The sequence below is a fragment of the Camelus bactrianus genome, chromosome 21 (assembly GCF_048773025.1).
Source record: "Camelus bactrianus isolate YW-2024 breed Bactrian camel chromosome 21, ASM4877302v1, whole genome shotgun sequence".
Classification (NCBI taxonomy): Eukaryota; Metazoa; Chordata; class Mammalia; order Artiodactyla; family Camelidae; genus Camelus; species Camelus bactrianus.
In genome coordinates, this window is record NC_133559.1 from 21,960,533 (window position 1) to 21,985,669 (window position 25,137).

At 47.6% G+C, this 25,137-nt stretch overlaps 1 protein-coding gene across 1 annotated transcript in view; it reads left to right on the forward strand.

Annotated features, from left to right (window-relative positions):
- TNN (tenascin N) overlaps nucleotides 1-25,137 on the forward strand; it is a 59,213-nt gene that overhangs the window by 25,707 nt on the left and 8,369 nt on the right. Inside the window, exons 7-18 of the mRNA XM_074349826.1 lie at nucleotides 456-719; nucleotides 4,151-4,414; nucleotides 5,067-5,330; nucleotides 8,267-8,530; nucleotides 10,292-10,555; nucleotides 11,706-11,969; nucleotides 14,898-15,161; nucleotides 17,429-17,559; nucleotides 18,633-18,765; nucleotides 19,218-19,369; nucleotides 23,415-23,511; nucleotides 24,334-24,501. Coding sequence (XP_074205927.1) covers nucleotides 456-719; nucleotides 4,151-4,414; nucleotides 5,067-5,330; nucleotides 8,267-8,530; nucleotides 10,292-10,555; nucleotides 11,706-11,969; nucleotides 14,898-15,161; nucleotides 17,429-17,559; nucleotides 18,633-18,765; nucleotides 19,218-19,369; nucleotides 23,415-23,511; nucleotides 24,334-24,501 — 2,529 coding nt within the window. The remainder of the gene's footprint in view (nucleotides 1-455; nucleotides 720-4,150; nucleotides 4,415-5,066; nucleotides 5,331-8,266; nucleotides 8,531-10,291; nucleotides 10,556-11,705; nucleotides 11,970-14,897; nucleotides 15,162-17,428; nucleotides 17,560-18,632; nucleotides 18,766-19,217; nucleotides 19,370-23,414; nucleotides 23,512-24,333; nucleotides 24,502-25,137) is intronic.

The following is a 25,137-nucleotide window of genomic DNA, read 5'->3' on the forward strand; positions in this document are numbered from 1 at the left end:
GTGGTCACACTTGGAGAAGTTTTCTCTAATGTGCTCAGTGATCTAAAATTGAACGTCCGAGGGGGAGGTATAGCTCAGTGGTAGAGTGCATGCTTAGCATGCACAAGGTCCTGGATTCAATCCACAGTATTGCCGTTAAAATAAATAATAAATAAATAAACCTAGTTACCTCCCCCCTCCAAAAAAACCCCCAAATAAAAATTAAAAAAATAAGAATTAAAAAAAAAAGAATTAAAAATAAGTAAATAAAAATGGAATTCCATCAGGAGGGCCTTTCCCACCTTAGGGTTCCAGCAGAGGCCCATTGTCCACCTGTCACAGGTGATGGAGAGAGCCTCCTGCATTGCACAGACTATGAAACCAGGCCATCCAGATGAACTAGATCTTGAAACATCTGTGATCTCGGCCAGCCAGGTGTCTTCTCTAATTTTTCTTTCTTGAATATTTTTATGAAGAAATTGATAGTCCAACCAATGTGGTCACTGATCGAGTGACGGAAGACACGGCGGTGGTCTCCTGGGACCCAGTCCGGGCCATCATTGATAAGTACGTGGTGCGCTACGTCTCTGCTGACGGGGAGAGCAAGGACACCGCAGTCCCCAGGGAGCAGAGCAGCACCGTGCTGACGGGCCTGCAGCCGGGAGAGGCGTATGAGGTCTACGTGTGGGCTGAGAGGGGCAACCGGGAGAGCAAGAAGGCGGACACCAAGGCTCTCACAGGTAACAGAAGAGTGGGGTTCTTATCTTTTTCTACTCTCTCCCATCTCTAAATAAGCAGATTTCCTCATGGCCAGGAGATGGTTGATTTTTGAATCAGGAGGCGAATGCCCACCTAGCATCAACGCTTGCAGGTGTGGGAGAGGACGTGGCAAAAGCAATTTCAAGTTTAATAATTATAAATTTTTTCCCCTTTAACCTCAAGCAAAAGAGACATCCTTTTTATTGGATACAGAAGGTCATGCTTGTTCGGGTTGGAATTCCAGAGGCAGCTCCCTCGGAGTAGAGTAACACTTTCTAATTTTCATTTTTTTGGATGTTAAAACTCAAAACATTTGGCTGACCGTGAATTTGAATGCTTATCTCAGTTTGCAGTGATGGTACAGGCACTTTGCATATAATCTGGAGCTCTCTTTCAGACCATGGAAATGGTTTGCCTCCTGAGTCAACATTTACCGAACGCACCGATTCTGATTTTAAGCTTTCAGAAACTGTGACAGCTCACATGCCATACAGTTGTTCTGCTCAACTTGGGCCTGCAGGTGTCCTGAGACTACACTGGGCCACATCCCAGGCATTGCTGCTGAAACCCTCCCCTGGCACTATTCTTGAGCTCAGAGAAGCCTAATCCTGGAGACCGCCGAGGTTCCAAACACTTGACAGGAATCATAGAAAGGGATTTGCTTATTCATTGGGTTCTGTCTTTTACAGTCACTTCATGCAGAGACCCTCTGAGAATACATAATTAGTTAGGAATATGATTTCAGAAGCTTAACTGTCCAGGTTTTAATCCCAGCTCTACCGTTTACTAACTGGATGAGTTCCTTCACTTCTGTTCCTCAAATTCTTGTCTGTAAAATGGGGCGTATGGGTATCTACATCATGAGGGTTACATGAATTAATTTGGGTAAGTGCCTGACATAGAGAGTGCTGCATACACACACACACACAAACACGTACACACACACATACATGCATACATACACACATACACACACACATACATACACAATACATAAATACATGCACACATACATATATACATACGTAGTCGATAGTCATGCTTCTTCCTTAAAATGTGTCTTAGCTGGGGCTGCTATAGCAAAATACTATCCACTAGGTGGCTTAAACACCAGAAATTTATTTCCCGCAGTTCTGGAGCCTGGAAAGTTCCACAATCTGGGTGCCAGCTGATTCGGTTCCTGGTGAGAGCCCTCTTCTTGGCTTACAGACAGCCGCCTTCTTCCTGACATGGCAGAGAGAGGACGCTCTGGCCTATCCTTCTTAGGAAGGCGCTAACCCCATCGTGTGGGCCCTAACCTCATGATCTCATCTAAACTTAATTACCTCCCACCGGTCCCACCTCCAAAAACCATCACAATGGTGGTTAGGGCTTCAAAATATGAATTTGTGGGGGGCTGGGGGTGGGGACAAACATTGAGTCCACAGAAACAGTTCGTGGTTCATACACATAACCTCCTGGGTCCAGGTGGGCCTTGTCATCTCCAGGGGAAGGAGAAGGTGACAGTAAGGATGGTGAGATCTAGATTGTTTAAAGTCAAGGTCAGAAAACCTTCTGTAAAAAGCCAGAGAGCAGATGTTTTTGGCTCTGGGTGCTGAACAGTCTGTTACAACTACTCAACTCTGCCGCTGAAACGAGAGAGCAGACGTAGACAACGTGTGAATGAACTAGCATGGCTGTGCTCCTGCACAACCTGATTTATAAAAATAGTCAGTGGGTCAGGCTTGGCCCATGGGCTGTAGCTTGCCATCTCCTGGTTTATATTGGACATGGCCTTCCATTTACTGGGATTTTGAGTGTTGTGAGAAGAAAGAGCATGTGGGTCAGCCTTTTGGAGACAGTGGAGGTGGGAACAGAGAAGAGCCTTCTCCTCTCACAGGCAGGGGTGGTGTGAGTAATTAGCCCCGGTCCTGGGGAAGCACTGGTATGTGGCATTGCTGAGGGTGTCAGGCACAGAGCTAGGCTTTGGGGCTATAGAGATAAAGGACACATTGTGCTCATACGGCGTTCACAATCCCCCAGGTAGGGAAGACAGGTGAAAAAGATAAAGTGCAGAGAGCTGTGTTCTAGAGCAAACAAATAACCCTGGAACTATGGGAACCTGGAAAAAGGGCACCTACCACAGACTGGGATGGGAGGGGTCATGGCAGCCCGCAGAAGGAGGGGGCGCCTGAACGGGGCCTGGAAGGATGGATGGGTGGGTGTTAGCCGTGGGAGCAGCATCTGCCAAGGCCTGAGGTGTGGGGATATGACAGGCTGGTTCTCTGTTGTGTCTTCATATGCACTTAATGATGTATGTCATCCTTTGTGGTGCTTGTGGTGGACCGGCTGTGAGAGGGGCGGAGTAGGGAAGGATGAGGCTGGAGCACTGAAGCCTGCTCAGAATCCCAGACACGCTGCTTGTCCTTACATGTCCGCTGTCTGGTGCGTCCTGCGCTCCGTGCTCCTTCTGGCAAGGTCCCGCTCGGCTACATGTATCCCACCACGCTGGCCTGGCCGAGCGTGGCAGGTGGTGGTGCCCGGCTTCTGAATGCAGCCGCTGTCACAGAAGGCTCAGCCTTTTAAGGAGGTGGTTTTTGAAACAGGATAATAAAGGCATGCTAATCATTGCGCCCAGTTCCTTGGATTTTTGACTGTTTAAGTGTTTACATTTTGAGGAGAAAGTGGTATTTCATACTTCAGATGACATTGGTAACAGCAAAGAGCTCATATCTAAGCATTTACTATGCGCCGTAACCAAGAAGTAAGTACTGTTATTTCCTTCTTTGTAGAGATGAGGAGACAAAACTTAAATTATACAGTTTGTCCAAAGTTGGCAACCAGGAAACAGTGGAGGCCTGGTTTTAACCTAGTTTAGCTGCATAGAAACCCATGCAGATTCTACATGTAGAATTATTTTTATCAGCCTAGACCTTAAATATCATCATTTAAAAAGTCTCCCGGTTCTCTGGCCTCAGACATAATGTTTTATATGGAAAAAACTGACAGCTCCTGCTTCTGGGATATTTTTCTTCTTAAGGAAAATATTAGAGCTGATGCAAAGATTTATTGAAGTATAATTGCTTTCAGGTACAAGGAGTCAGAAACTGAAAGAGTATAATATATAAATCCAGGGTGGAGGAGGAATTTGTAAATGCAGACTAATTCTTTTTCACCAAAGGCAATTTGTGGAAAAAGTTTATAGAGTTGAGACTTTGTCTTGGCTTTGTCTGAAAACCCATTCTTATTAAATGCAAATAGCTCAGTCTTGGAAATTTCAGACCATTTGCTTAATTAAGCCCTTAAAGCATCCCAATCATTGGCATGTAACAGACTCTGAAATTTGTTGAGGTCATCATTTGGGTTGTTTTTGTGTTGGGCTCTCACTAATTAGAGAGTTGATAAATGCCACACTCTTTCATCTCTCTTAAAGAAATTGACAGCCCCCAAAACCTGGTGACCGACCAGGTGACAGAGGACACGGCCACCGTCTCCTGGGACCCGGTGCAGGCCGTCATCGACAGGTACATGGTGCGCTACACCTCTGCTGATGGAGACACCAGGGAGGTCCCGGTGGGCAAGGAGCAGCGCAGCACCGTCCTGACGGGCCTGAGGCCGGGCATGGAGTACACGGTCCACGTGTGGGCCCAGAAGGGAGACCGGGAGAGCAGGAAGGCCGACACCACGGCCCCGACAGGTAACAGGAAAAGGATGGTCAGTTGGAATTGAATTTTAAGGGTGTGGATTTGGGTGTACATGGTACCAAAAGATGTGACTTGAACTGAGAAACTTTGCAAAGAAAGTCTTAAAGTTCAGAAAAGACAGTGAGTTCTAGTGGTGACCTCCACGTGTTGCTTTTCCCCAATGGCGATAGCCGCTCACGGAGTCACTCAACTGACTAGAAGACCCAAGTAAAGCTGGGTGATGCCCATGTTTTTACCAGACTCAGCAAAGACACTGTTAGGATCTGGTCATTGCAATGCTTGTGGTAATACTTACAGAATGATTGCTAAGGAAGTAGCTTTAGATAAAATGATAGATTAGATACCCTGAAGTCATGGCAGATGCCTAATGGATTATTTTGATGGGCCGTTGATGTTCCTACGAAGACGTCTCCCCCACATTTTAGGGAGCTGAAAGCCAAGAACATATGTCAAGTTTATAATGAGTATTCTTTAGAAAAGGAGAACCAGGGGCTACTTTTCCCCTCAGCTCCCACCTCGACTGGGAATGGGAATACCATTGCCTCATGCTGGGAGGGCTCTGCAAGATGAATGGCATGCTGATGGGGTGGGGGGCATCTCTTACACAGCCCCAAAACTTAGGCTTTCCCAAACATTTTCTTAAAGAAATTGACAGCCCCCAAAACCTGGTGACCGACCAGGTGACAGAGGACACGGCCACCGTCTCCTGGGACCCGGTGCAGGCCGTCATTGACAGGTACATGGTGCGCTACACCTCTGCTGATGGAGACACCAGGGAGGTCCCGGTGGGCAAGGAGCAGCGCAGCACCGTCCTGACGGGCCTGAGGCCGGGTGTGGAGTACACGGTCCACGTGTGGGCCCAGAAGGGAGACCGGGAGAGCAGGAAGGCCGACACCACGGCCCCGACAGGTAACGGAGCATCGTCATTGTGTCACTGCTAAGCTCATGGTCTGTCTAGGTTTATTTTCCTGCTCTGACCTTGGCTGAAAGGGAAGTTAAAGGATGAGCAGGCTGGTGTCGTTGCATGGTAAGCTGTGTACCCCTCACGTCCATGGAGTGGCTGCTCCCAGAATGCATAGCTTTTCCTGTTTGGTTAAAGATCTAAGTTTCGTCTTTAAACATTGAGATGATTGCTTATTGTCCTTCGTTCTCTGCCCGTGCACCTTCTTTGTTACGAACACCTAAATGCTTCAGGTTGGGAAGGAATAAATATGAAGAAAGCACAAGGAGTTATCACGCTGAGGGACAGTTGATCCAAAAGCAGCTGCTTTGCTCTCTTCACTTGTTTAAACCCTTTCCATGGGGCTTATTTTTGTTTCTGACCTTTGGATGAACGTTTTAGGCAGAAATAATATCAGTGTTTCATTAACTGAAAATAAGCAACTATCTCATCACTTTCAGCCCCCAGTGTGTATCGTGTTAGTGATTAAGATGTCTGCATCCGTGTCATTGTACATCCTTCGTTTAAACTTAAACCTCTCCTCTCCGTCAGCTTGGGCCCTTTGCCGCCTCGGCTCCTCTTGGACTTCCCTTCTATTCTTCAAGCGCTGTCCTTCCGGCGTGCTCACTGCAGCTTCTGACGCACTGATGTTTGGTGCAGCTGGGAGCAAAGGCAGTAAGGGGTCAGGAGGAGGAGAGGGAGGGCTTTTGCTTGAGGGCAACAGTCACAGCTGGCTTGGGACTGTCATGGGGCTGCAAGCGTTAAAACCGCCTTCTTCCTCAGGGAGCGCTTCCCTGGTTCTTCAGAGACACCTCCCCTGTCCTCTTTCACGCAGATCTTTCTCGGTGGTGATCCCGTGGGCACGTGCACCTCTCCTGCTGGGCACCTACTCCCCTACCTCGGCCCACACATCTCGAGGTGCACTCCAGTGCCCTTCTGTTGGGGGGGGGGTCACCTCACCCCTCTGGGTGATCCTCTTGGGCAGCTTCTAAAACAATCCCAGATGGGCTCTCCTGTCCTTGGCCCACACCTGGACCTGGGGAACACACACACATGTCCTTTGTCTGTGCAGCCAGATGTTCTGCGGGGCTGCAGCCTCTGGTCTCTGCAGCAGAGCTGCCCACCGTTTAGTCTCCTCTCAGATATTTTGGGTACGTGTCAGACACCAGCCCATGGTGCTCCCCAGTCTTTGGGCAGGGTTTCTCAACCGTGGCGCTGTTGATATTGTGGGCTGGCTAATTCTTTGTTGCAGGGGTCTGTCTCGCACATTGAAGGTTGTTTAGCCGCGTCCCTGGCCTCTACCCATTAGAAGCCGGGAGCCTCCCCCTCGCACACTGATGGCCCCTGGTTGGGAACCATGACCCTAGAGTGTACCTAAGCAGCTCTGTAAGGGATCCCACTGCAACTGCTTGTTCGAGGCTTGGATCTCACCCGTGGGACTCACAGTGTAACTCTCCCCAGAGAAGTCCACTCTTGAAGTCCCACCTCTTTGCGCTTTCCAACCTCTTTCATAGTCTGGAGAGGGTTGGTCGGTCAAGGGCCACAAAGCTGTTGGTCCCACTTTGGCTGTAGGTTCCTCAGGTTGGAATGTAGGTACCAGTTTTCTTGGGGTCGCAGCCTAAGCCCAGGTAGGAATAGTCCCACTTGAACATGCCATTGCACCTATGTGACAGGACCTAGGAGCAAAGGCTTTAGGCAAATGGCTTTTGCAGTGAGCTACAGGCGTAGCTTGGAGATGTTGTCGGTTTGTCTCCGGACCACCACGATGAAGTGAATGTCACAGTAAAGTCACGTGAATTTTTTGTTTCCCAGTGTATATCAAAGACATGTTTACGCTGCACTGTAGCCTATTAAACGTGCAATAGCGTTGTCTAACAAATGTAGGTGCCATAATTAAAAAACACTTTAGTGCTAAAAAATGCTAACCATCACAGAAGCCTCCAGCGAACTGTAGTAACATCAAAGATCACTGACCACAGATCGCTGTAACAAACAGAAGAGCAGTGGAAAAGTTTGAAATATGGCAGGAATTACCAAAATGTGACACAGAGACACGAAGTGAGCACATGCTGTTGGAAAAGTGACCCTGGTAGACTTGCTGGGCGCAAGGTTGCCACAAACCTTCAATTTGTAAAAAGCACAGTAAAGTGAAGCACAGTAAGATGCGATCTGCCTGTACGTGGAACAAAGAAGCTCTGTTATTTTCTTGGTGAATACATTCCTGAACACCTTCTCTGTGTGTGGTATGGAGGAACATAATCTTGAACACTCATAAAATATCAACAAACTGATAGCATTTAAAGTAGCTTATGGTCATTGGACATTCACTCTGTGCCAGAAACTGTCACCAGGGATGTGTTATTAAGTCACAGAATGCCCCCCACAACTCTGTGGGAGATACACAGATATTATCTCCAGCTGCCTTTTTTCTGTAAACACTGTAATACTGTAATATTTTCAAAGCCCCTTTTTTAGATGATATTTTTTCTCTTGGTTTTTGGAGCCACCCAGAGAGATGTGTACAATAACTATTAACAACCCCATGTTGCCAATGCAGAGAAGTCCATTGACTTGCCCAAGTTCACAAAACAAGTTAGTAATTTATGAAATGAGATGCACTCGTGGACCATGAGGGCTTGAAGCAACCTTAGAGTCCGTCCAACCTGAAGCCCAGGTTTACAGATGAAGAAGCTAAGGCCACAGCTCTTCTGACTTTGGGTCTGCTACTTATTCTTGAAAACCCATGAATTCCAGATGTGGAAAGAGGTCCACACCCACGGAACAACTGAAAATTGGCACCTGAGATAGGAAAACCGTGAGAATGGGAAACTGCCTCACCCCAAGCAACGTGGCCACAAAGTCTCACTCTGTTAATACTGTTTATTCATTACCATTTTCCTTTCAGACATTGACAGCCCCCAAAATCTGGTGACCGACCAGGTGACAGAGGACACGGCCACCGTCTCCTGGGACCCGGTGCAGGCCGTCATCGACAGGTACATGGTGCGCTACACCTCTGCTGATGGAGACACCAGGGAGGTCCCGGTGGGCAAGGAGCAGCGCAGCACCGTCCTGACAGGCCTGAGGCCGGGCGTGGAGTACACGGTCCATGTGTGGGCTCAGAAGGGAGACCGGGAGAGCAGGAAGGCCGACACCACGGCCCCGACAGGTAACGGAGCATCGTTCTTTGGGAGTGTTGTTCCTGTCATGCTAAGTCTATGGCTGGTCGAGTTTTGTTTTCCTGCGGTGACATTGGCAGTTGATGATTTATGGAAGAGCAGGATGGCAGACTTGTGTTAAACCACACACTACCCCTCACTTCCTTTTTACACGTTATATCAAAATAAGGAGCTCATATTCGGCCTCGTACTTGATCTTCTAAAGATAAATGGTGATTTGTTTTATCCACCCACTATTCTTCCAGCTGTGTATTTCCTTTGTGGTCACTCATTAAATATTTCTTCTTGAAATGGAAGAAATATAAAGAAACCACGTATGTTAGGATTTGTGAGCTAAGCTCTTCAGGGAAATGGCTTCTGCTGTCGACTCTTTGGAGCAAAGAAGTGCTATTGCTTTCTCAGTGGGTCAGTCAGGCCTCTTTTGAGTGCTGTGTGCTCCGTTCTGAGGATCTTAAGGTTGCACTTTTGTACAATAACAGTTCATAATTTTTAAAGCTCTTTCATTTATGTTTCCTTGTTTTTAAAGCACAGACTTATTAAGTTACAATTTATGTACTATAAAATTTCACCCTTTTAAAGTGTATGATTCAGTGGTTTTTGGTATATTCAGAATTGTACCACCATCACCACTGTCTGCTTCAGAATATTTTCATCACCCTCAAAACCAAACCCCCTATCCATCAGCAGTCATTCCCCATCCTTGCTTCCTCCAGCCTTAGGAAACTACTAGCTTCTGTCTCTAGAGATTTCCTTATTCAGGACATTTCATATAAATAGATTCTTGTAACATGTGGCCTTTTGTGACTGGCTTCATTCACTAAGCATAATATTTTCAAGGTTCATCCATGTTGTAGCTTGTATCCATGCCTCATTTTATTGCTGAATAATATTCCATTATTGGATATAATACATTTTGTTTTTCCATTTGTCAGTGGATGAGCATTTGGACTGTTTCCATTTTTGGTTGTTGTGAATAATGATGTTTATGAGCATTTGTGTACAAATTTTTGTGTGGACATATGTTTTCACTTCTTTCGGCAATCCACGTAGGAGTGGAATTGTGGGGTCATATGGTAATTCGATGTTTAACTTTTGAGGAGCTGCCAAATTGTTTCCAGAGAGGTGGCACTATTTTATAGTCCTACCAACAATGAATGAGAATTATATTCCTCATTTAGTTGGTACTCAGAGGAATTTGTTGAGGTGGCTAGATCAGGAATCAATATCTCCATTTTACAGTTGAGAAACCTCAAAGGCAGAGAAGTGAATGATTTCTATAAGTCCCAAAGTTAGCGCCTGATTCATGGTGTCAGACTTGTGGAATAGTCACAGAATCTTATGGCGCCTTAAAATCCATTTGGCAAGGCCCACATTTTACAAGTGAGGAACGGGGGCCCAGTCAGAGGAGACAGAGTTGTTCAGGGCCGCCCCTGGCTGATGGCGGAGCTGGGCCGAGATCCTTGGTCTGCTGACTCCAGCCCAGGGCTCCTTCTGCCCCTCTGCTGCTGCCCCTCTGCTCCGGGCTGGGACTAGAACGCAGCTCTACTGACTCAGGACCTAGTGCTCATTCTACTGTTCTGTGCTGCCTCCCTGAACACCGAAGAGTCCAGCTGTAGGGAGAAGGTCTATGTTCATGAAACAACTGAATATCCACAGAGGAGATGGGGAAAGCATAAGAATGCAGACTGCCTCACCCCAAGCAACATGGTCTCACTCTTCGCTGCTTGCTAATAGTGCACTTTTCCTTTCAGACATTGACAGCCCTAAAAACCTGGTGACCGACCAGGTGACAGAGGACACGGCCACCGTCTCCTGGGACCCGGTGCAGGCCGTCATCGACAGGTACATGGTGCGCTACACCTCCGCTGATGGAGATGCCAGGGAGGTCCCGGTGGGCAAGGAGCAGCACAGCACCGTCCTGACGGGCCTGAGGCCGGGCATGGAGTACACGGTCCACGTGTGGGCCCAGAAGGGAGACCGGGAGAGCAGGAAGGCCGACACCACGGCCCCGACAGGTAACAAAGCATCATTCTTTGGGAGTGTTAGCCCTGTTGTGCTAAGCCTGTGGATGGTCAAGTTTTGTTTTCCTGTTCTGACACTGGCAGAACTGATGATTTATGGAAGAGCAGGTTGGTGTTCCTTCGTAATAGGCTGCACACACCATCCCTTACTTCCATTTAACTGGCATCCTTACAAGTCATGTCCACCTGACAGTCTCCAAGCTACAAGTTTGGCCTGGCTGGATGGTCATGTCCAGCCACACTGCTCCTCTGAGAGCATGAATCTTTTGTTGTGGGCAGTGTTGAGGGTCTCCTATTGAGTTTGTGATTGGTAACAGGAGGTGAAAGTCAAATGTTAATACAAATATGTTCAAAGTTCAAGTTTAAAAAAGTAGACTTTACATCTACTAGAGCAAGTAGATGTATGTGGTTTGCTTTACTGTAAATGAGTCATATGATTATTCTGGTTTTGAGAATAAGGAGAACTTCTATGTTATATTCTTATCTTATTGAGAAAGAGATATATGACTGTATTTTGACATATGACTCTATTTCTGTACAGTGATTCAACGAGTAAGCCAGCATTGCCAGTGAACCTATGATATGCTAAAGGATATTAAAACTGGGTTTTAACTTTGTTGATTCATTTAACAATGTGTACTGAGCATTTTCCACATGCCCGTTTTTCTACTAGGCAGTGGGAGCCCCGAGGGGAATAGAATACAGCCCTCCTCCTCTGGGAGCTTACACTTGCATCTGGCAGTTAGCATCTTCTTGTATGAAATGGGAGGCCTATATTGACATGATGCTAGAAACAAAATTATTAGCTGCTTGTGAGCAGGGACCACGTCTTCTCAACGGGACCCTGCACACTGCCAGTTCTTGCCTTGTACAGAGTGGATGTTTGATGTATGCTTATGAAATGAATAAAGAAATTTGTTTTGCTGAACTGTTAGTAGAGGTAATAGTCTACTTGGTCTACTGTGCATTCTTCTTGAGGAGTCAAAGTCTATCTGGGGAGAGAAGGTGTGTGTCCATGACACAGAGCATGCAAGATGGAAAAGCCACAACACGTGAAGGGGTGCCAGCCCAAGCAAAACGGCCATGAGTCTCTGCACTCTGTGGCCTGTTAGTAATGCATGTTGATCAGCATTTTTTCTTTCAGACATTGACAGCCCCCAAAACCTGGTGACAGACCAGGTGACAGAGGACACAGCCACCGTCTCCTGGGACCCGGTGCAGGCCGTCATCGACAGGTACATGGTGCGCTACACCTCTGCGGATGGAGACGCCAGGGAGGTCCTGGTGGGCAAGGAGCAGCGCAGCACCGTCCTGACGGGCCTGAAGCCGGGCGTGGAGTACACGGTCCACGTGTGGGCACAGAAGGGAGACCGGGAGAGCAGGAAGGCCGACACCATGGCCCCGACAGGTAACAGGAGGGAAGAGAAAAACAGACTAGGGTTATCACTGCGGGCTAATATACTGTGACCTCAGGGCCTGTGCACCATTTTAGGAGAGTTTGCTGTAAAAATTTCGTTCACCTAAAGAAAGAACAAAGCATAGTAATGGGCTCAGTACTAAGCAGTCCCATGAATGTCTTTTCCAACACCTGTGTTTTTAACCCCTGTGCCTATCAGTTATAGGAATTTATAGGGAATAAGGTAAAACTAATATAAAATTCCTAAAAACGCTGGATTAAAGAATTGTTCCATGGCAAGCTATTTTATGTGGATTTGACTTAGTAACTGTGGTGTTCAGTTTAAAGGAATAATTTTATGGTGGCTGGAGCTCTGCGTTCATTTCAAAATGCAGCTAAATTTTAATGAACATTTTCTAAGTGCCAAGCCTGGGACACAGTGGTGAACAAAACAAGTATGATTCCTACTGTCTTGAAGTCCAGTGGGAAAGACAGACAATCAACAGACAAACACATTTATAACTCTACATTACAGTAAGTTCTATGAAGGAGACGAACATGGCGTGGGTATAGAGATGAACAGCGCATGGCTGTTTCTTAGATGGCCTGGGGTGAATAATGGTTAAGCACATATTGACAGAAATATCCAAATAACAGTGGCTGAAACAAGAAAGAAGTTTATTTCTCTTTTGTGGAATGGTCAGAGTGTAAGTGGCTCCATGGTACAGGAGACCCAGGCTCCTTCTGTATTGTTGCTCAGCCATTCCTAGGGCGTCACCTACATCTCCATGGTCATCATACACCCTCATTCCAGCCAGTAGAAAGGGGCATGGGAAAGGGGAGAGTGACTGCACTGCACACATCACGTCTTCATTCCACTGGCCAGATCCAAGATGGTGCCAGACCCCACTTCAAAGGAACCTGGGAAATAAAGTCTTTAGCTGGAGGGCCATGTGCCCAGCATACCATTCTGTTATACTGCCCCATCCAACACAGTAGCCACTAGCAGCATGTGGCTATTTAAATTTTAATTAATTAATGGTAATTTAAAAATTATTATCTCAGTTGCACTAGCCACATTTCAAATGGTCAGTAGCCACATGTGACTAATTGCTACTTTATTGGACAGTGCAGATGATAGATTATTTTGATCATGGCAGAGAGATCTGTTGGGCAGCATGCTTGTAGAGGAAGGGGAGAATGGGTATTGGGAAAAACTGGCCATTTGGGGCAGAGGGAAGAGTATGTGTGATGGCCCTAAGCTAGAACAGCACGAGATGATTGAAGAACTGAAAGGCTGGGGTTTCTGGAGCCTGGAGGGCGGGAGAGAACCTGGCATGAAATGACGTGAGAAGGAGGAAGGGTCAGATGATACAGGACCACATGGTGCCTAAAAGAGGGAGTGCTGTATTTATTAGAAGAAAAGTCACATGATGCGATATTCATTTGAAAAAGATTATTCAGGCTGCAGCGAGGAGAGTAAGTGGAAGAGACGACAAGCGTAGAAGGGAGAAGATTAGTGAAAATGGTCTGGTAAAAGCTGGGGGAGAGATGATGACAACGATTTGGACAAGTGTGGCAGCAGTAGGAAAAAAGGGGACATTTGGGCACATATTTTGGAGGCATAAATGACCGTATTTGTTGATGGATGAGATGTGAGGCAGGAAGAAAATGAGGAACCAAGTATGACCTGTGCTTCTGACTTGAGCAACATGGAAGATTGGGGCATCATTTTCTAAGAGATAAAAACGTTTGAGGAGGAATGTTAATATTTTTAGATATTTAAGCTTGAGATACTTGTGAGATTCCTTGGTTAATTGAATGACTACTTTCTTGGTCCCACAAATAATTTGTTGAGTGTCTAATACACTGCTTTGGATATGCGGCTGTAGATACAAGTCAGAAGCTCAGAACTGGTACGTACTAGGGAGCCATGAGCATCTGGCTGACATTTAAGGCTATGGACACAGGTGAGATCACTTGTAGAGAGAGGAAGAGAGGGAACCTTGGGTGCCCCAACATTTTCAGGGTGCTGACAAAGGGGAACTGAAGAGGAGGAATCAGAGAGTGGGGAGACACCCAGGGGAGTGTGGGGTTATGAAAGCCAAGAGCCGAGAGTGTCTCAGGACAGGGAGTGGCTCAGCTCAGCCAAACGCTCCTCAAAGGTTGAGCAAGGTGAGAATGACAAGGGTCCACTGGATTTGGCAACATGAAATTGTTGGTGACCTGGACTAGCGGTTTTAGCATGTGGTGTAGAAAATGTCAAACTTCACTGAGTTGATGGGTGGATGGGAGGTGAGGGGTGAAGCTAAGATACGCAGACAGTTCTCCTAAGAAGTCTGTCGGTTAAGGGGTTACAGAGGGAGAGCCTAGACCGTGTTTGTCTGGGCGTGATGGTGGAGGAGGAAAGACTGAGGACGTAGGAGAGAGGGGATGGAAGACAGGGAGTCAATTCCTCGAGAAGGTGGGAGGGCTCAAAATTCAGAGCAAAGAGGGTCTAGGTTTTAACACAAGAAAGCAGCGGGGTCTTGGACAAGTCTTTCCATTTCTCTGGGTCTCCATTCTCCTTTCCTTTTATGAAAGACAAGAAGGTTGAAAGTTATGACTTCTGAGCTCTCAAATTCTATGAAACAAAATAACTAGATAGCATGGAGATAACGAAAGAAGTGGTTTCAGTCACAATTTGGGTGGCTTATCCGTTGCTCAGAGATTTTTATTTTTATTTTTTTTTTTATATTTATTTTTGTAGAAGGAGAGAAAATTTCCATGTTGATAAACTTGGAGAAGATCTCATCCCTTCCAGGTTTAATATGCGGTGGCTTGTTTCCCTGGGGAATGTTTTAAATGAAATTGTATTGTTAATAAAGATAACTTGAATGGTGATGGGGTGGTGGGATCTCCTCCCTGGGCTCTAAAATTCAGCCTTTCCTTTTTAAAAAGAAATTGACAGCCCCCAGAACCTGGTGACCGACCGGGTGACAGAGGACACAGCCACCGTCTCCTGGGACCCGGTGCAGGCCGTCATCGACAGGTACATGGTGCGCTACACCTCCGCGGATGGAGACGCCAGGGAGGTCCCGGTGGGCAAGGAGCAGCGCAGCACCGTCCTGACGGGCCTGAGGCCGGGCGTGGAGTACACGGTCCACGTGTGGGCCCAGAAGGGAGACCGGGAGAGCAGCAAGGCCGACACCACGGCCCTGACAGGTGCTGTGAGGGACGGGGACACGTCGAACTCTTCGCACCTCTCAGGAGAGCGTCTTCCTCTGCATCTGGGCTGGGAGGGGAGCAGAGAGCACAGCTGTTCCACTTGAGGGCATTCTTCCACCTTTTTGAGATAATACGTCGACGCGACAGTTCAGGTTAAGATGAAAGCGTGTAGCGGCAGCTGTGTGAAAGTCAGACTGTGTGACTCTTCAAGGTGATTGTGCAGGAGGCGGTCCCTCACCACCCCACCACCCAGCCCAGCTCCCGGGCTCTCCACCCTGGACGTGAGGACCCGGCTGGGCCTCAGCTCCAGACTGGAGAAGAGGGAGGCAAGGGGCCTCTTCTGCTCCCATCTCCAGATGGGGGGCTGTGGCGGAGCAGGAGCAGCCTCCTCCCCTCCCTGTCCCTCTCCAGTTGGTGACCGAAGGGGCCTGGACTGCTTGTATTTTATGTGCGTGATGAGGCCCTGGTCTTGCTGAGCATCACAGAGACAGGCCTTGGAGGGACCTGACAAGATCACTGAGCCCACCCTGGCCTCTTCAGACAGTCCGGGCAAGGCCTGGCCGTCCCCTGTGTGGCCGAGTGCCCCATGTGCGGCCACTGGAATTAGAGGTGTCTTGAATTTTTTATTATTTTTGTTAGTTACAATGAACAGAAGTTTTAAATAAAAAAAAGTAGCACATGCTTATAGTAAAAAGTTTTAAACTAAAACAGGTGTGTAGAAAGAAAAACTTGTTTCCACGTTCCAGACTCCCTAATACCCAGGGCTGCTGTCCTAAGAAAATCCACATCTTCCTCCTTCTCCCCTCTCCCCTCCCTCCTTCCTCTTTCTGTCTCCCCCTCCCTTCCTCTTTCCCTTATTCCTACTTCCTCTCTTTCTTCCTTATCTTTTCTTTTCTTCACTGTCCCAATTTTATTTTATTTTATTTTTTTCTTCACTGTCCCTATTTTAAAAGTCAACAATGTTTCAGTCTTTCTTGGTCATAGAATTGTGGAAGTAACTAAGACAGACATCTCAAGTCTGTCACCCCGGGAGATGGGTGGGCAGTCAAACAGGTGGCAGAAGCCAGCTGAAGACACATAAAGAGTTAAGGTTTTGCTTTGATTTTGAAAGCAGGAAATTTAGTCTTTCCATGTGATGGATGGAATAAAATCCATACCAGATGCTACGCTTTAGAACGTCACACCAAAGCTGATATTACAGAAACTCAGAATTTGTCAAAACATCCTAATTCAAAACAACAGCTGCCTGATTTCTATTAAAACACTGCAATTCAGTTCTCAGCCGAAATGCTACTGGAAAGAAAATAGCCTGGAGACATCTTTTTTGGAAAATTCTAAATTAAAATCACCTTCTACAATAATGATTTTTCAGAATGGAAATTTCCACTCATACCTTGTTTGGTTAAAAAAAAAATGAGCCATCTGACCAGTTAATGTGGTGTTGACTAGAATTTTTGCTGAGCTTTACTTTACTTTTCATGGTTTACAGCGTACGCACACCCACGCTCTCCCTCTGGTGTTTGGGTGGGAAAGTGCGTAGGAACCAGAAGAAAGGCCCTGCTTTTCCCACATCTCTACTCCCCTTCCTTCCTTTCTCACCTCCTTTATACAAGCACGTCCCCCACTTCCCCGTTCTGTACAGGGTGCACACCTAAGTCTGCTACTTAGTTATGTGAGAAATAGAGCTTTTAGTTCTATACCAACTTCATTTCCATCATAAGCCCCCATTCTCCTTGTTGGCTAGAAATCTCAATAAATTTAGTGTCATATGCCTTCCCCAGGGCTGTATGTAAAGTCTTGGGTCATTTCCCAAGGCCAGGCATGGGGCGGGGGCCCATCCCTCATTTTATTCATCTTTCCGGGTAGGTGTTCGCTGAGTGCCCCTGGTTCTGCGTGCCAGGCCTTTTCAGTTCTCGCTCACTCCACTTGGGGAGCCCTGCCACCTTAGGGAACCCGTCTGCTAATGTTGATGGTTCCTATCCACCACTCTCCGGGGATCTGCTCGGGAAGTGGAGCCCGGGTTCACTCCCTCTGGGACCTACCCAACCCCCTGTTCCTTAATCCTCTTGTCCTCAATGGATGTATACTTTTGGAAACACAGGTCCTAGAGACCTTGTGGCAAGGAAGAATGGAGCCTGCTACCTGCTTGAAGGGAGGAAGAGAAATGGGAGGATGTACAGGGAGAAAATATAAGCCAACACCTCAAAAATGACCTTTCCCCTAGTTATCTTAGTAATAATAATTACCTGACTTTTTATATACAGACATCGACCCTCCCAAAAACCTTCGTCCGTCTGCTGTAACACAGTCTAGTGGGATAATGACCTGGACACCCCCCTCCGCTCAGATCGATGGCTATGTTTTGACCTACCAGTTCCCAGACGGCACTGTCAAGGTACTGGATGCTAAGGAGCATCTTGTCTTTCCTCTTGTGCCCCTGCCCTGCCCCCATGTGAAGCAACTCACTTGGGCAACCGGCTTGATAGCTGGTTCCATGGCAACCTGCTGATAAATGTGTTGATCCTTATCAATCACCTGCTATGTGCAAGCGACAGGGCTAAACACGGTCATTTGTGAACAACGTACGTATGGTCCCACTTTAGAGGAGTTCCACCCTCTTCCTTTGTGCCTTCTCCTTCCTATCTGACTATCACGTATCTGCTGGCCACACATCTGCCCCATGTTATTTTATTTGTTGTCTGCCTTCCCCAATAAATGTTAGCCCCACGAGAACAGGGAACTTTTGTCTGTTTTATTCTATTATTTTATCTAAAGTGCTTGGAACAAAGCACAAAGTAGGTATTCAATAAATATTTATTGAATGAATCAATTAATCCTTATTTCAAGGGTTACACTTCCCACCTGGAACCTGAAGGCCAGCAAATTTTCATAACTTGTCCCAGTGGAAAATTATTATTCTCTTTCCTTGGCAAGGAAGAAAGAAGGGAGGGAGGAAAAAAGGAAGAGCCCTTCGATGTACTCATCATCTCAGTTAATGCTCACGACAGCCCTGCTAGGGAAGTTAGCTCTGTGTTTACAGAGGGAGTCAGACAGGTTCAGAAGAAAGATTGTTGAAAAACCAGCTATTTCCCTGCCTCACAGACAGCAGTGGCCAGTTTCACCTTCCCTGTGATCTTCTCAGTCTGGAGTGGCAGGGGTGGCTGTAGTTGGTGTCCCAGCATGTATCTGGGTGGTGGGGGGCAGTGGTCTCCGGGAGACCTAGTGGGTTCTCCCCATGCAGCAGTGCCAGGTGCTGGTTCCCAGCTAGAGCTCCCAGGAATGCTGAGTCTCCATGGCACGGCCGATCGGAGAAGGGCTGGGACCTCCTGGGGTTCTGGGTGGCCCTTAAAGAGACAAAATTCCACCCTCCCAGGGAGCTTTGGTCGTGAGCACCAGGGAGTGCTGTTGACACCTAGGCTGCTGGGCGCGATAAATGAATGACTGACTGCTGTCTCCTTTGTTTGGTAGGAGGTGCAGCTCGGAAGAGGGGACCAGAGGTTTGAGTTGCAAGGCCTCGAGCAGGGTGTCACCCTCCCGATCTCCTTGGTTGCCTTGAAGGGTGATCGCCGGAGCAGGAGTGTATCCACTACCCTTTCCACAGGTAACGTGGACTCCTGCACTCGGAACGAGAATGTGGTGGAGGACAAGCATTGGAGAGGCCAGAAAAGGTGTCCAGGGAGGAGCAAGTGCCTACAGGGTTATGGATTTCTCTAGGCATGGGGAAATGGAAGGGGAGTTATGGATTCAAAAGAAGTCCAATCCATGGTACAGAGACTCAAGAAGGGAGTGAAATGGGGTATTATTTTGGGGGAGTCGGGTTGGGGGAGGAAGTGATGTGAACTTGACCTTGTTCCCAGAACATTTGGAGGGTTTGTTGAGAGCAGAGTGAGTGAGAAAAATAAGATGTGAGTGAAGAGTTGGAAGAAGCAAAGTAGCAGGAGGTTCCGAAATAATTTCTAAACAAAATAAATTATCTTAAAATAGAGGACTAGCCCCACTCCCTTCCACCCTTGCCCTTCTCCTAATGCTGCTCGCTCTCTGCTTGGCTCCCAGTTGGTGCCCGTTTTCCACACCCTGCGGACTGCAGTCAAGTTCAGCAGAACAGCCACGTGGCCAGTGGCCTCTACACCATCTACCTGCACGGGGACGCCAGCCGGCCCCTGCAGGTGTACTGCGACATGGACACGGATGGAGGCGGCTGGATTGTGAGTCACACAGAGCCCTGGGCGGTGCCTTGTTTCTCAGCCGAGGGAGCTCTGTTTCTTCTTCATCGGTGGGAGAGAGGAGCTTTGGTGGCTTGCAGCTGTTTTTAGAGCGATCCCGCCCCACTGTAAGAACGGGGCCAAAGCACTTCTCTCCTGGGATAGCTCAGCTTTGTTAAACTAAGGCTGATGATCGGGAAGGTTTGTGGGTATCACTGTCTACTAATGCCCTTAACGTGTATATCACCTACATCTTACTCTCTGCAAAGCACTCTCATAAACACGACCGTCACAGGTAAGCTATAGAGTAAGTGAAAGAAATTATTATTTCTATTTTATAGATAGGAAAATTGAAGCCCACAAGGAGAAATGCCTTGGCTAAGTCACATGAGGTAATGACCAAGTTGGGACCAGATTTCAGGACTCCAGCCTCCTAGATCATTGATCTTCCCAATGGGTCAGCTCAGGCCATCCAAGATGGAAACACATGGCCTCTTTAGGAGCTCAGTCTTCTGAACTGGTGTCCTTGGTCCCAGTTCTGAACTCTGGCTCCAAAGTACAGAAGCATAGCCTTTGGAGCTTTGACAGGAGAAGCTGAAGCCTGAGAGAGGGAAGCTTGGCAATGTTCTGATCATCCCTCTTCTGCGTGGAGGTTTTATTCTCTTGGGCCATTGTCTGCTGAAACTACATGGCATCTTCTTTGATTGCATCCGCCTGGTCCAATTATATGATGAGCTGCTTTTGAGAGTTTCAATCTGATCTTTCCGTCCCACCCCCGATCCCCTTCTCCCTGTGCCTGAACAGAGAGAGGCTCTCGCTGCCCCAAGGCAGCCTTCCCCGCTGTGCATCCACCACTCCCTGTGGGAAGGAGAAAGCACGGTCTCAGAGAGCTCGAACTGTGCACACGTACACGTTCGCTCAGGGGCCTGGGAAACCACAGACACTCCAGCAGCCGTGGATAAAATGAGACCATCTGATAAGCAACCAAGAAGAAAACTTATCATCCGCACAGCTGCATCCGGTGGCTGAAAGGCAGTAATTGGGTTGGATGGAGGAGATTCCTGACTGACTTATGAAAGTAATGGAACAGAATGTAACGTGGGAGGCCTTTCACCTGACCGGGCTCACAGGGCTGCACCTGCTGTTTCTCAGCTAAGCGTCCTGTCCCTTCAGGCGTGAAGCCAGTTCCCTGCCTTTGTCCCCCTAGTTGACCACTGGCAGGATGTTTGTACTGTCTCGGGTGGCCTCTTTGAAAGCCAGCCTCACATAGGGAAGGAGATGTGTGTCCAGGGCAACTGTTAGAAGGAGACCTTGAGTCTGTCTGCCTGGGAATACCCGTGATTTTCTCCACAGATATTCATTGAGTGCCTCCTGTGTGTCAGGTGCTGTTTCATATCCTCAAGAACCAGCAGTGAATCAAATAGACAAAAATCCCTGACCTCTTGGAGCTGGCCTTGGACATCTTGCCCATGCGTGTGACCTGGTCACTTCCAGAAATAACAAAATCACTCTGGGTCTGAATCAACACCAATCCCCCACCTGCTCCCAAGCCTTGTTTTCTGACCCAGACTCCTGAAGGTAGTACAAGCTGAGATCCTGTAGGGTTCTCCTCAAAGCCACCACGCTCCAGAAAACATACGGAATCCCGAAAACTTCTCCACCGAATCTTTTACTGACAGTCTCCATGTTTTTTGGAGTTCAAGAGTCTTCCGTCACTGAAGGATGGTCTTAGTACATGGCTCTTATAAATCGAGCTTCTCAAATCTTTTTAAGGAAATGCTTCTCCATCCCAGGCAGGAGGGACCCAATTTGATGAACAGGCCAGAAGAACTCTGCCTTGAGGGTGGCTGAGGCTATGGGTGGGAGGGTGGAATGAAGACCATCAGGGAACACTTAAGTATCTTAAATATTTTCATTTTTGTTTTCCATCTTGCAGGTCTTAAGGACTACATTAGAAGCTCTTTCTACAGGCATTTAAATGAGATTTTCATTTTTTTTCCTCCCAATTTAGTCTTTCAGGACTAAGTTCTTGAGTGCAGTGAAGCTCTGTAGTACAGAACCAGACAGAGGTTTTTTTTTTCCCCCTTGAGACTTATTTGCTAAGGGGCTTTCATTATCCCAGATAGTTCATTATAAGGCATTTTCACCTCATAGAAGGGGATGGACTAGATTCTGACTGAGTCAGTGAAGTCTGCCCCATCAGGATGCACAGATGATCCCTGTGGGTCAGTTCATTTGGAATCTGATAGAATAAAATGCAAACTAACATTTTATTGAGATATAATAATAACTTATTACCTCTGTCTGTGCCAGACTCTGGCCTCAATACTTTATGATTTATCATGATTAATGACCTTGCTGAAGCTTTGGTGTAGGAGAATGACAAATGGGCTATTAACATCTTGATCTAATAGTTTAGAGAAGTGAGGCTTGTCAAGTTTAACTAACTTGTCCAAGGACACCGCTAGTAAGTATAGAGCTGGATCTAAATAATGATGATGCAAAGAGCACCAGAGCCATTTTTTGGAGTTTCCCCAGCCAAGCTGAAGCATTAATAAAACACACACATGCACACAAAATGCTTGGGCACTGTGTTCATTGATTGGAAACAGAGACCAAATGCCTTCGTAAAGCATCTGTCCTCGGAGGGCAGGATCAGACGGAACCTGATCTTCTAATGTAACTAATTACATTAGAGAGAATGGAATTTGATGCGATGTGTGTGGAACCGAACATTGGTGCCCATACCTGCCCTAGGATTCCACTGTCCGTGATACAGGAGTAGTCCCAGGGAGGGGAGGGGAACAGGTGCCGTGCTAGGAAATGAACAGTTAGCCTCAGAATCTTAAGAAATGCTTTTTGAACAGCAGGCTCAGTAGAGCTGGGGTTTTCCAACTTCCTCAGGGAAAGACGAGGCAGTGTTTTATCCTGGCGTCAGCCGCTGACGAGTTCTCTGTGGGACTCTGGCTGTTTGCTGTTTTGAACTTTCACATCTGTAGAATGGCACCCATACACTTGCCCTGGAGTCAGCCCTTAACAAATGCTCGATAAACACTCGTTACATAAGTGAATGAATAAGAAAAGAAACAAAGGAAGCCAGGAAAGAGATGGGACGTGTCTGAGATGCACACGTGAGAAGAGGGAGGGGGAACAGCAGTGTTAGTGCGGTGAGCTGCTATTTGCCGTGTCTGTCCATCCCTAAGTCCTGCTCAGAGGCTCTGTGTCCTTTGCACACATACGGTCTCATCGAGCCCTCCCAGCACCTCCGAGGCAGACACCTCCTTCCCGCTTCTAACCGTGTCTGAGAACAAGCCGACTGAGGCTCAGGCATAGAAATGACTGACTCACCGACCCCTGCCAAGGAGGGGCCATGGTCCACCTCGGACCCCCATGCGTTGGTGCCTTAATTCCTTGCTTCCTGGGCCAGCAAAAAGGGGTTGGTGCTTCAAAAGTTCGCGGTGAGCTCTTAGCATTGTCGTGGGCAACCTGCTCTCGCCTCCCTCCATGTCTCTTCTCAGGGGAAAATGCCAAGAATGCTCAAGTATTAGGAGGTTTACCTCGCCAGATTCAAGATAAAGTGCTTTATTTCAAGGCATGTCTATGAAGCATGATGGAAAGGAGGGAGATTGGATTCTGTGTTGGGGCTTCTGCTTTTGGTAAACACAAAGGAAAGTAGGTGGAGAGAAAGACGCCATTCCAGCCTTCTGGAGTTCCAGGCTCTTTCTTTTCTTTCTTTCTTTTTTTTTTATTGAATGCCCTGCTCTACCTGCAGGATTTTTTTTTTTTTTTCAGTAGCAGTACTGTCTTCTCTGAGCCCCTTTCTCTGAGAAACGGCTGAGTGATTAGCCATCAGCGCTGGAAGCCCAGACCCCAAGAGGCAGTCCTGACTTCCTCCCTGCTCGCAGTTCCACTTCCAATCCATCACCCCATCTGTGAATTTTACCTTCTGTCCACCCTCGGGACGGCCCCCAGTCCATACCACTGTCCTCTTTCTTTTGGTCACGTCTCTTCAGATGTGTCAGAATGAAACATCCGTCTCCCTTTCCAGGTCTTCCAGAGGCGGAACACTGGGCAGCTGGATTTCTTCAAACGTTGGCGGACCTACGTGGAAGGCTTTGGGGACCCCATGAAAGAGTTCTGGCTTGGTATGACCTTTGAGCCTCCATAAAGGAGGGAGAGATTTCCCCTCCACACTCTGAGGAACCTGCTGACCTCAGTGTTGGTGGGGCCACGTCTCTGGGAAGATTCTCCTAGTCTCTGGGCTTGGGAGAGGGTGGGACTGTCATGGGTGGGTGGTCTTTGTGCATCTAAGCCCCACACAATCTGTCCAGAGCCTGGATAACTTAGAAATCTCAGGAGTAGAAAAACAGTTGATTGGTTGGGATTCTGGGCTCTCACCGGGAGGTCACACAAGTTCCTGAAATTCTGCTGGTAATGCCAGTCATCATGGTGGTGTTTCTCCCCTTCTCCCTTTGCTCTATTCTGGAGCAGATGTTCATAGAGAATGAAATAGTCAAAAGCATCAATTGGGAAATGAAGAATTAAAAAGCAATAATCTGGATGCTCAGTGTCTGATAGATGATGTTTGTGGTTTGCTTGGCACAAAAATCCCCTCAGTGACCTTAGAGTCAGTGGTTGGTCTCCTCTCCCACTTGGTGAGGTGAGTGGATGATAAATAGACTGCTTTCTGCTTGAGAGAGAAAGAGTCAACGGGGGCAGCTTTACCCATGGTTATCCCCCACTGTTCCCTCCCAGAGGGAGGACATGGTCCCCACTCTCATTCTTTGTGACAAAGAAATAACGGGATGAGAAAGTGAGCCCCCCATAGAGAAGGTATGGGGACGGCTCCCATCAGCCAAGGAGGTCAAGGCTGAGGCAGCTTTTGGAGGTGCACGTCTCGGGTGCTAGTGGTGAGTGCTCACACACATGGGTTGACTGCTTACTGGAATTCCATTCCTTCCTTTTAGGACTCGACAAGCTACACAACCTCACCACTGGCACCCCTACCCGGTACGAGGTGAGAGTGGACTTACAGACTGCCAACGAATCAGCCTATGCCATCTACGACTCCTTCCAGGTGGCCTCCAGCAAGGAGCGGTACAGGCTTTCCGTTGGGAAATACAGAGGCACAGCAGGTAAGACAGAACGTTCCCTTCCCGCTGGGGTCTCCTGCTCGGGGTGGCTAGGGACGGGTCTGCCACACGCCATGGGTTTGCGAAGGTGAATTGTCCTCCTTATCCGTTGAGGCCCTGCTCCCTGCAGGGGGTTGAGGGTAAATAGAGTCGGGAAAGCAATCTTTGATCATCATCATGTACACACTGATCCGCCACCAGTAAAACCCCTTCTCTCTCTTTTTTTTTTTGGTGGGGGGAGGTAATTAGGTTTACTTCTTTATTTATTTTTTAAGAGGAGTAACTGGGGATTGAACCCAGGACCTTGTGCATGTTTAGCATGTGCTCTACTGCCTGAGCTGTACCCTCCCCTTCTTTTATTTTGAGGGGAGGGTAAAAACTTCAAGTTTTTTTTAGGGGGTAATCAGGTTTAATTATTTATTTTAGAGGAGGTACTGGGCATTGATCGCAGGACCTCATGCACTGAGCTATGCCCTCCCTGCCTTCTCTTATTACCCCCCCCCCCCCCAGTTTGGGCTGTTGTCTGTTAGCTGATGGACCCATGTTATGAGCGAGTTCATGGTGTCTGCCCACCCCTTGTTCGACTTCAGCTGTGTGACTGCAGTAGTGTATGTGTATGTGTGTGTGTGTGTGTGTGTG